The 12,185-nt window shown below is 39.2% G+C and overlaps 1 protein-coding gene across 3 annotated transcripts in view; it reads left to right on the top strand.

The window, feature by feature from the left end:
- Nucleotides 1-4,302, top strand: part of LOC137185213 (PHD finger protein 20-like) — a 20,245-nt gene extending 15,943 nt beyond the window's left edge. For all 3 annotated transcript variants that reach the window (XM_067593552.1, XM_067593551.1, XM_067593553.1), the window contains exons 17-18: nt 613-895; nt 2,020-4,302. In XM_067593552.1, coding sequence (XP_067449653.1) covers nt 613-895; nt 2,020-2,156 — 420 coding nt within the window. In that variant the 3' untranslated portion in view covers nt 2,157-4,302. The remainder of the gene's footprint in view (nt 1-612; nt 896-2,019) is intronic.
- The last annotated feature ends 7,883 nt before the right edge of the window (nt 4,303-12,185 follow it).

Genomic DNA, 12,185 nt, shown 5'->3' on the forward strand with positions numbered 1-12,185 from the left:
AATATACATGTCATAAAATACACAACATATTCACATAATAAGACACAAAATAGTAAATATGTATCAATTTAAAAATAGTAAAAACATGTTGACATGTGACTGTTGCTGCTACAGCGTTTTTAATTGACTGTAAATCAGTGTGTAACCGGCGCCTGTTTTCACACACACACGATTCAAGATTCATCCCTCAAGCAGCAGTTTGAGGCGAAACACAAACACACAAAGATCGTTCAAAAATACAAACGTGACGTTAAAAAGTTGCAGAACGACGACATAAAAATGACATGAAACAGCTGAGAGTAACTCTGTACACACACACACACACACACACACACACATCAGGCTGTGCAGTTTAAGTTAACCACAGGATGAGAAGGAAGTACTCACTGAATAAACAGACTCCTGCTGTTGCTATGAAACCACTGGAAACCAGTCTGAAGCTCAGGGCTCATTCTGGTAAATGTGGAACTATTTTTTGTGTGATATGAAGCTTCTTCATCCTGCCAGACTCTGATTTACACTCAGAAATGTATTGAAAAACACACTTTACTGGTTGTTTATGAGTCTGTTAGACGTGATAAAACAGAGACGTCTGATTCTGTGTCTTTGCAGGAAATAAAGCTGGAAGTCGTCGACGACAAACCGATCGACACCTCCGACGATAAAAACACAAACACACACGCAGAAACGTACGGTGACATCAGCGTAAAAAGAGAGAAACACACAGGCAGCGACGAACACACACACGCACACGCTCACACACAAACACAAACACCGGAGCCGCGGCCGGCGTCGACGGCGGTGGCCGAGTGTCAACTGAACCTGCTGGAGCACGTTGAGTCTGTTCACCACCAGATCAGCGCCAGGATGGACCTGATAGAGCGAGAGCTGGACGGTAACACACACACACACACACACACACACACACACACACACACACACACACACACACACAGTCACACCTTTATAAACACACTGCAGGGACTTTTCTATGGCTGTATATAAGTACGGTGGCCCTGAAGTGCAGATCACAACAGCAAATGACAAAACACAACAACATTAACCTCTACCGGAAAAGGTAGGTACCTGCTATCGACAAAGCTTGTTGCTGATTGGACGCTCTCCCATTGACAAGGATCATCGCTGGTTGGACGGACGCACTGTTCGTCTTTTTAACAGGAAGGAGGCGCTGTCCGCCTTCATTTGGGGTCCGTGTAGTCTCCACCCAGCGCTGTGTTCAACTTGAGAGAGAGAGAGAGAGAGAGACAGAGAGAGAGAGAGAGACAGAGAGAGAGAGAGACAGAGAGAGAGAGAGAGAGAGACAGACAGACAGAGAGAGACAGAGAGAGAGCGACAGAGAAAGAGAGAGACAGAGAGAGAGAGAGAGAGAGAGCGACAGAGAAAGAGAGAGACAGAGAGAGAGAGAGAGACAGAGAGAGAGAGAGACAGAGAGAGAGAGAGAAAGACAGAGAGAGAGAGAGAGAGAGACAGAGAGAGAGAGACAGAGAGAGAGAGAGAGAGAGAGACAGAGAGAGAGACAGACAGAGAGAGAGAGAGAAAGACAGAGAGAGAGAGACAGAGAGAGCGACAGAGAGAGAGAGAGACAGAGAGAGAGAGAGAGAGGACAGCGCCTCCTTCCTGTTAAAAAGACGAACAGTGCGTCCGTCCAATCAGCAACAAGCGTTGTCGGTAGCAGGTACCGACCTTTTCCGGTAGAAGTTAATGTTGTTGTCTGCTTTTGCGGTTGTGTTTTATTTGTTGTGTTTTTTGAATTGATGTTGTGATTTGCACTTCAGAGCCACTGTATATATATATGTGTCATCCCATTGTCGCGCTGGTACTCCGGCCTTGTTGTAAAACGCTGGTTAAGGAGAAATCTACATGTGGAAGTCAGGTCGCTCTAATCCTTCGCTGTGATTCCTGTAACCAGGTTTCTGGTTTATACATTGAAGAACGTCACATGACTGCTGTGAACCTGCTGTATGAATAGAAGCTGACTGCGTCTCTCCGTGTCTCCAGTGTTGGAGTCCTGGTTGGACCACTCGGGCGAGCTGGAGCCTCCCGACCCTTTGTCCCGCCTCCCGCAGCTCAAACAACGAATCAGGAGGCTGCTTCGTGACCTGTGCACTGTGAGGCACCTGTCGGTCTGCCGCTGACACACCGTCCACTCTGCCCACTCTGACCCCCCTCACCTTTGACCCCCGGCAAGGCTCTGCGAGCCAATAGGAGCAGACGGAAGTTAACACATGAACGGGGGTTGGTCTCCCCACAGAGGACAGCGCCCCCCCCCCTCTGGTGGAGAAAAGGTGCACTGCAACACAACGGAGAAGTGTGACTGAACTCTTCCAGCAGTGTCCGACCACATGGTGACGACAGATCTGATTATTGATTGATTGATTTGGATTCCGTTAAGTTTTTCTTCTATCAATAACAAGACCAGCTCCGTCTGTTTGGGGCTCGTTAACGTTAATAACTGAACTGAACATTGATTATGTTGTCTTAACAGCAGACAAAAGTTACAGCTGAGTCTACTTTTACCTTCACACACAACATTTTTGTAGCAGCTTTCAAACTGACACATTAAATCAGACAAATATCCTTCTGCAGTGTGACACCAGCAACAGAAACTACGTAGAAAACTCACCTGAAGGATGAAGAGTGATTTTTGAAGATGTGAGGATTTAGTTGAAAGATTTCCACAGTGATGCTTTTATAAGATATTTCTCAAAACAAATATTTGTTGTATTAATTTTATTGAAATTACAACTAACTGCTCTTAATTTTTTTTTTTTTAGTAAAAACAAATAAATAAAAATCAACACATCCTTGCAGGACACAGTGAGGCAGGAAAACTTTAAAGAATGTCTTTAAAGGTGATTTTCTGTTTTTCTTCATGTTTGGATCCAAACCAACAATGAACTGATCCACTAACAAGTATCGTGTGTGTGTATCAAAGCTGATATATCTCATTCCTCCGTTGTTGTCCAGAAACTATTAAAAACACGTCAGTGAGTCACAGCGCTGCACTGGGTTCCCTCATCATGAAGAGTTTGTTTAGAAACGGTTCCAAAGACCAATAACAGCAATAAGATGGTATTTATACTGATTATACATTTCTTGAAGAACTTCAATACAAACTCAGAGGCTGTGATATGTTGTTGTATGTTATACCAACAATAACGGAGGTCTACAGCACAGAGGAATCAAATATATCAGGCTTTGGACACAATACTTGTAATCAGTATTTAAGTCAGTTTCAGTCGGAGTAGCTCCTGTTTTTTTTTGTTTTTTTGTCTTTGTAGGTCAGAATTCATCGTGACTCACGTCCCTCTCAAGCTAACAAACTATGCTCAGTTCCGTCTGTTCTCTGTGTGCTTCTTTCTTTATATTTGAATATCATCAGGTCTCCGTTTAATTCTTCTAGTTTTATAGATTATAAAAGTGCTTTTTTTTTTCTTAACAAAATGTCTCTTTTTGATTTTACAAAGAAAAATATCAACAAAGCTTCTAAAAGATGTTTTCATAGAAGTTCATTTTTGACCTTTTGGGAACAAATCTTAAGTTTACAGATTCATTTACTTGCTTTCTGGAGCTTTCAGCAGCATCTCATTGCCTTCCTCAGCAAATAAAGCTGCTCCTAACATGACAAAAGTGAGAACTTTGATCACATAGTGGCAGCGTATGTGATCTATTGATTAACTCAACACATTTGAAGCAGGAGCTCCTTCTTTAAATTGTAAATATTCACCTCTGTATATAAAAATAATTCATCACAGATGCAGAGTTCTGCTGTGCTGTTGTTGGCGCTTATTAGCATTGTTAGCATCTCTCAATAAATCCAAAGGCAGTGCAATGTTGCTAACAGGCTAATAAACTGTTTTCAGCTAAATTAACAAACCAAACTGTTCTGTTGTCACACACAAAAAAAACATTTTTAAAATGTAAATATGTCTAAATGAATGTGTTCTATACTTGTACAAGAAACTAACTGTATAAAACTGTAGATGTATTTTGATAGAGAGATTGTTTATGGATCCGCCTGATTGACTCTGAAGCTTCTGTTGCTTCTCTTTTGACATCTCGTTTGATTACCGCTTCATTTCTGTTGGCCAGCTTACGTTATTTTCATCCTGCAGTTCACCTGAACACAATCACTTGGTTTATATGGTCGGATCAGTTGACGAGGAGCCTCTGAATGCAGTTCACATGTCAACTTTTATTTTTTTTCTGACTCTGTTTGAGGTTTGAGAAAAGAGTTTCCAGAGATTTAAGAGATTCTTTGAATAAAACTTTGAAATTCCAGTCAGTGTGGATCTTGTTTCCTTACATTCTATATCCTACATCCTTACATCTATAAAACTCTGTCCAGCAACATAAACATGACTCTTCATTCGTACATGTTGCTGAACAGAAAATAATGAACCCTGTTTTCAGCTTTTAGTCTGTAATCAGTTAATGACATGAAAATCATTAAAACTGAAGGTTTTATATCTGCTGCTAAGAAAACACTTCAGTGATTGTCAGAGTTATGTATGAGAGGAGATTTCTGCCAGAACAAAAAATAAAATAAAAATATATATTGATAGTCAAATTTTTAAGTAATTTTTGTGATAAGTGAAACTTTTGACTTTCAGTGGTCTGGTGGTTCAGACGTGTCCTGTTGTCTCACGCTGTCCGATGAAGACCAAATGACTAACCAAAAACTTACTAGCGCTGTCCTCTGCTGGTCGACTGGTCGATTAGTTGGTCGATATGCTCTCGTCCAACTAAATTCTCATTGGTCGAATAATCTCCGTGTTATTTTCATAAGGAGAAAAGTGCCACATCAACAGCTTTCCAGGATTAATCCATTATTTCCTGCGGCGGGGGGGACAGACTAACAAATTACCTGTGAAAACGGGTATTCAAAACACCCCCGTTGTTTTCACAACTTTGAACTCGCCCAATTTAATTGAGACTGCTCAACGTTTACTGAACGTACAGGACGTTTACTGAATCTGTGTTTCTCCATAGTGACACAACGAGAACCCCCGCCAGGCCAAAAAAAATATTTTTTAATATTTGGTATCCGAATGAATATCCATTCATTCGGATATCTGGTGGGGGTTCTCGTTGAAATCGACAGCGTTTGGGAGTCTCTGTGGACCGCTGTTCCGGTACGTGGGTCAACCTCTGTCGTTGCCTGGGAAACCACTGGTCGCGCGGCTCCGTTAAGGAGTATGTTTGCGTAGCGAGCGGGAAAGAGCGAGGGGCAGAAAAGTGACGGTGGATGCGAGCGGAGCAGAGGAAAAGGTTAGTAGTAAGTTGTCAGTCTGGCAGTAAATGTACAGTACAGACTACAGTGTGTCAGTTAATAAATGCTAAAAAGTCACGTCTGTGGTTTCCCCAAATGCTGGAAAAGTAAAGGGGGTTAGCTCCAAAGTTAGCAACAATGGGTTAGCATAACCTAAAGACAGCAAAACAGAGAAATACAGAACAGAGAAATGTGTGGCTGCTGAGTTTACTGTTATTAACCCTTTGAACTCTGCAATAGAAATGGTCCGCCAGTGCCTACATTGGTATTTTTGCTTATTGTGATGTAATTTTTTGGAGTTTCTTCAAATGCTTCATATCCCTAGAATCTGTACAACCTAATAAAAAAAGTTATGTGAGTTAATAAACCATATTAATTGATAAAGGTATTGAAATTGTGTCATATATTTAAAAAATACAAAAATCGTTTTTTCATCAAATTTTACTGAATAAACACACAAAACACATTGATCAAAACATTTCTGAATGTAGAAACATGAACAAAATATTTCTTAACATTCCATGAGTTATTTGAACTATGTACATTTTTTTTGTTTTTGAGATATGCTCATTTTTATGAGCAGAGTGCAAAGGCATTTTTTTAGTTTCATCTGCAGTAGACATATTTCCCCAGTGCTTACGTTGGTATTTTTGCTTATTGTAATGTCATGTCCCAGAATATCTTAAAATGCTTCATATTCCTAAAATCTGTACAACCTAAGTTAAAGGGTTATGCAAGCCAATAAACCATAATGATTGATATAGGCCTAAGTATTGAAATTGTGTCATAAATTAACAATCAATAACAAACTGACATGTAAGTTTAAGAAGAGTAGGTTATAACAAGCTTTAGTTTGGGTCAATAACCCAACAGGAAAATAAAAAATAACACTAAAACTGGCTCAAAACGACATTATTGTGTCAGTGCTGCATCAACCCAAACTGGGTCAAATTATAACCCAGTGATCTTTCACCTGGCAGGTTTGTTAAATAAAAATTTAAAGGGAAACTTTGGTATTTTTCAGCCTGTTTTCACATCTTTTTGTGTCTAAGTGACTAATGGAGACAACAGTTTTTGGGAATTGGTCCAGTATTGAGTGACAGCACTGCATTTTAATCCTTAGCGCTCCGTTTAGGTGTGTAAAAGTGTTTATACCACTGAAAGGCTCAGACTGTTATTGTAAGTGTCTGGCAACTTTATGGAAAGGACCATACAGACAAATAATACGTTTTTCTTCACTTTTCACTTGATCTGGTCTGTTTGTTATTGTGTCTGACGGAGTCTCACTCACATTCTGAAATCGTGAGAGTTGGATTGTTGTCAGAATCAGCTAAATATTCAGCCGTGACTTTGAAAATCTTTTAGATAACACTAAGCTACACTTTCTGTACTCCAACACAACGAACTCCTCCCAGCACTCCTCTCTCCAACTCGGTCACGGCTGAATATTTAGCTGTTATATTTAGAATATTTAGCTGCTCTGATGGACCAACTTAAAAAAATTATCCTGATTAGTCACTCAGACACAAAAAGATCAATCAAAGGAAAATAAGGTCCAGGTTGAAAAACACTGAAGTTTCCCTTTAATTTGTTATTTAAAGGTTAGTTGTTTGACTCAAACCTTATTTGGATCAGTTTCAGTGTAAAATCAGAATATTTATTACTTCATAGGCCAGATTGACAGCCGGCCATGTGGCTTCATACATGTTACAGAAGATCACGAATATACAGAAGTGCTTATGGAAAAATATAAACTGAAGCAGACTGTTGTAGTTCATATTCTCTTCTGCTGTTCTCTGGGTTTAACTCCGGGATAGAAAGTCCAAAATTTTTGGGGGAAAAGTCTAGAAAATGTTTTGTTCTTAACTAAAGCAAATAATAATTGTATATGGACAGAAATTAATACATGACAGACTGTAATCCATTTGTGCTCTGACTCCTTGTGAATTCAAGAAACCTTAAATATTACAGTAATATTACAGTAATTTAGGACAAAAGGCAAAAGATGATCTATCCATAAACAGTATGTGGTGGGAGTATAGTAACAAAAAGAGGGACTTTGGCACTAAAAAGACTAACGTTGAAAGATATCTACTTGATTCATTTGGACGCTGAAGCTTCATATTAGCTTCAGATAAACTTTTAAATACATTTATGCACAGAAGGAGGACTGTGGATTTTGTCCTCCATCACTTCCATTGTAAGGTCATTATGAAGGGATCTTCTAATGGTCAGTATGAACAGGAGGAATGATTACAGCAAGAAAAACAGCTTTAATGTTCATTTGGGCTCCTGACTGTTGGTTTAAGACACACTTGAACTTGAAAAATTGTGAACTGTCCTTTAAAGCTATATTTCAATGCCTCTTTTTTTCTTTGCTAGTGAAGTTTGTATACAGTAATGTAGTTACAGTTTGGGTGATATATGTAAAAACCTGCTGATATTCAGTGTTACTGTACTGTATACAGTATTTGTGATGTAGGTAGATGCAGTCAGCCAGATGGTCTCACTGTGGGCATTCTGACCATCAGGACACTCCCTTATGGCACTGTGTGTGTGTGTGTGTGTGTGTGTGTGTGTGTGTGTGTGTGTGTGTGTGTCTGAAATATGGATTTCCCAGTTCTTTTCAGCAACAGTATACTGGAGGGTAATTTGAATATAATTTTACTTATTTTTTGTGTTTTATATCCAGAAATATGTGCTTTGATGTGATATTTTTAAAGATAAATTGGATAATTCTATGAATTTACAAAAGAATACTGTATAAAACAAGCCTTTGTTTAAATTAGGTAATTTTAAGGTATTACTTCAGTTTTCCTTTTTTTGTGCAGATTCATACATTTGTTTAAAATTCTAGCAATATTTTATAATGAATTTTTATTTTTATTTTACAATAGTTGGACTGTAAAAATGCAGATAATGTCTACAGTAAATATCTGTATTTTTTAAAAAAATTCTCTGTAGAATAACAAAAGGATTTTTTACTGTTATTTGATGCTAACTGTTTGGCAACTTTTGCTGCCAGACTTTCTACCGTTTTTTTTATTTATTTATTTTTTTTTTACATTTTTTTTACATTAAATTTAAAGTTTTGCTGTAAAAAAACAAAAGGTTGCCTTAATTTTACATTCAGTAATAGGATGTGTATTTTTTGTATTTTTACATAGGATTCAATGTAATTTAACATTCAAGACCATTAAGTAATTGAATAATCCTATTAAAAAAACTATAATATTCCATTATTTTAATTTACAGATTACAGCCTTTATTTTATGGTGAATATTTTTAATAAAAATAATTTACTGTGTTTTTATGGCATTTACACTTAATGTAGAAAAAAAAAAAAACCCTGTAAAATAATACAGTAAATTTCTTTGAAATAACTTTTTTTTTTTTACAGTGTAGAACATTGTGGCTCTAATCTGACACTTTTGTGAAATATCTCAACAACAATTGGATGGTTTGCCATGAACTGTGATACAGGTGACTCAGGCTGCGTTCACATTACAGGCTTTAATGCTCAATTCTGATCTTTTAGTCAGATCTGATCTTTTAGTGTATCTGGCTCCATGCAATGGTCAAATCATAAACATGGATGACATGGCTGTGCTAGCAAACATGTCCAGGATTATTTCCAGGAAGTTTTTTTCATAAATATCCAACAAATGTGAAACTTCCTCGTCTCTCCATTGACCCCATTGTTGTTGTTGTCCTCCTCCATGCTTATTGTTAGCAGGCTGCCAACAATGAGTGATGACAATAAGTGATATGTGCAGAGAAGTGAGACATTAAGAAACCACATGAAGTCTGATTTGAGTGTCCTGACGCACAGCCAGAGATCAGATATGGATCAGATCCAGGACCACATATGCGAGAGCTCCAGATCAGATATGAAAAAATCTGAGCTGAGTCACTTGGAGGCAAAAAAAATCTAAATTGATATAATTATAATTTCTGTTATAAAATAATTATTTGATCTTCTTGTCCCAGCAGAGAAAAGCAATAGAATTACAGAATAAGACGACACATTTACACACAAAAACCATGCTGATGTAACCCAGCGGTTACTTAGTTTGTTTGATTCAGTGTTCATAGACTCACTGTTTCTGTAGGAATCTCATGAACCGGGTCTCAGTTCAAGGGCTGCATCCTTCGAAGGCTGCATTTGAAGACCGAATGTTTCACAGCGGTGTGACCAGGGCTGTCCCATCTCAAAGGCACCTTCAAATGCAACCTTCTTTTCCTGAATTTGGAGTATCCAACAGCTGGATGCTTTACAACCCAATCTATCCCAGAATGCATTTCACACCAACCAGCAGCACCAATGGCGGAGACTGTGATCCAGGTTAAACTGTTGTAATTTTCACTAGAAGACTGTTAATATGTCATGTTATTAAGTTTTAAGATGTTTTCAGGGGAGAAAGTAATCTTTATGATTCCCAATATGTGGTCAGTTTATACAAATACACCTGTACACACATATAAATGTATTAAAACAGGTCAGTCTAAATTAAATTCCATTTTATTTTATTAAATTACCTAATAGTTTGGATTTTTATTAAAGCTACATTACAGACTGAATACAATAATTTACTGCATCTCTCTGTCAATGAGGTTATATTTGTGTAGACCGTCCTTTGAAGGATGCAGCCCCTGAATTTAGACACAGCTATAGAAATGTGTTAGCAGGAGCGTCCGCGGGTTCACTTGACTAAATGGTGGAGAGGAGAAAACCTAGCCGAGTGTTGCCAGCCTCTATTGCCGTCAAGTCACCATTCTCTGTGGTGTTTTCCTGCTAGGTGAGCATATATATTGTACCTATGTAATTGTACGTGTTTTGTGAAAAGAAGTTATTTTCTTGTGTATGAGTAAATGTTAATTTTATGAAGTCAGAAGGCTAATCTTTAGCTAATTGCTAATCGCTAATTCATGGCAAATAGCTGATCAGCCTGCACTTGAAGCAAGTAGCCTATGTTGGAACAGTAGCAGCTACCTCATAAAACTTTAATGCAGTTATTCAGTTGTAATTGTTTAGAGTTGTTTGTGTGTTTTATATTCTAAACACTGTGGATACTCTATCCCAGCGATTCTCAACTGGTGGGTTCTGGGCGGGTCACGGACAGCTTGTAAAAAAAAAATATTTTTTTTTTTTTTTAAATAAATAAATAAAAATAATTAATGCTCATCTGATTTTGTACTCGTCTTTTATCTTGGAAAAAAAAGACAGAAAGAGGCACGCGTCAGACGCGCGCAGCATTCTCGTTGCCATGGTAACCACCATTTGTTTGCCGGTTACCCTTCTCTTTAAATTTGTGATGATGTTCGGAGGCAAGATGGCGAAACGCAAATATAACCCGGAGTATTTGAAATGTGGATTTTCGTTCATTGAGGACAAACACGGACAGAAACCCCAGTGTGTTATTTGTAATGAAGTGCTGGCACATGAGAGCATGAAACCAACTAATGCGACATTTACAAACGAAACATCCCGCATGTAAAGACAAGCCGGTGGAGTATTTTCAAAGACGACTTCATGAGCTGAAGGTATCACAGAAGTGTCTGACAGCATCTTGTTCCAAACAAGAACAAGCGCTCCGGGCGTCTTACCAAGTAGCTCACCGTATTGCGAAGGCCAAGAAACCCCACACAATAGCCGAAGAGCTTATTTTACCCGCTGCCATGGGCATGGTAAGAGAGGTGCTGGATCAATCAGCGGCAGACAAGCTTAAAACCATACCCCTGTTCAATGATACTATAGCTCGGCGTATTGAAGACATGTCTGGTAACATAAATCAACAGACCACAGCTCGCGTCCAGGCAAGCCCTTACTACAGATGGATGAATCCACGGATATAGCTCACCATGCCATTTTACCGGTTTATGTGAGACGTGTGGGACGTTGATTTGCAGGAACAATTTCTCTGCAGCAGAGAACTTCCTACCACTCCGCGGACTTGTATTTGAGCTCAGTGACAATGACCGGGAAACATTCAGGTGTGGTGAAACAAATTCTGATGAGGGCACCTAATGCGACTTGGAACCACTGCTTCTTGCACCGAGAGGCACTGGCGGCTAAGAATATGGTTCCTGTGCTTGATGAAGCTTTGCAAGATGTCATCAAAGTGGTGAACCACAGAAAACGGAGTGCGAATAAAGCCGCTGCTTTTCAAATTTGTGTAAAGATTTGGGCTCTGAGCATATGCAGGTGTTGTATCACTCCGATGTGCGCTGGCTGTCGAGGGGTAAGGTCTTGTCACGCTTTTACGAACTGAAAACAGAAATCGCCACCTTCCTCTCAGAGAATAACTCCTCATATGCTGAACTGTTTGACAACGACACCTGGCTCGCACTTGTTGCATATCTTGCTGATATTTTGAGCACCTCAATACGTTAAACGTGTCTATGCAGGGGAAAGGACACAACATTTTTGAACAGTCAGACAAAATTGTGGCGTTCAAGAAAAAGATCACACTGTGGGTGAATCATTTATCCAAAGACAGACTGGACATGTTTCCAAACGCTTACCAGGAAGCACAGCAGCTGGACACCACGGCCAAAAATGACTTGAAAAAAACGATCAAGGTGCATGTCAATAAACTTCAATCTCAGTTTGACGACTACTTCCCAGAGAGACACGGAGATAACGTTAATGTCTGGATACGCGACCCTTTCAACGTCAACACGGAAAGCGTTGCCAAGCAACGAAGAACATCAGCTGGTGGAGCTGTCATGTGTACAGACGCTGAAAAAGAGATTCGGCGACGTAAGCCTTTCCCACTTCTGGTGCAGCGATGTGATGGCTGAGTATCCATCTCTCGCCACTCTTGCAGTCAAAACGATCCTACCATTCAGCACGACCTATCTTTGTGAAAGTGGCTTTTCTACCTTGGTC

Source organism: Thunnus thynnus, chromosome 6 (genome assembly GCF_963924715.1).
Source record: "Thunnus thynnus chromosome 6, fThuThy2.1, whole genome shotgun sequence".
Lineage (NCBI taxonomy): Eukaryota > Metazoa > Chordata > Actinopteri > Scombriformes > Scombridae > Thunnus > Thunnus thynnus.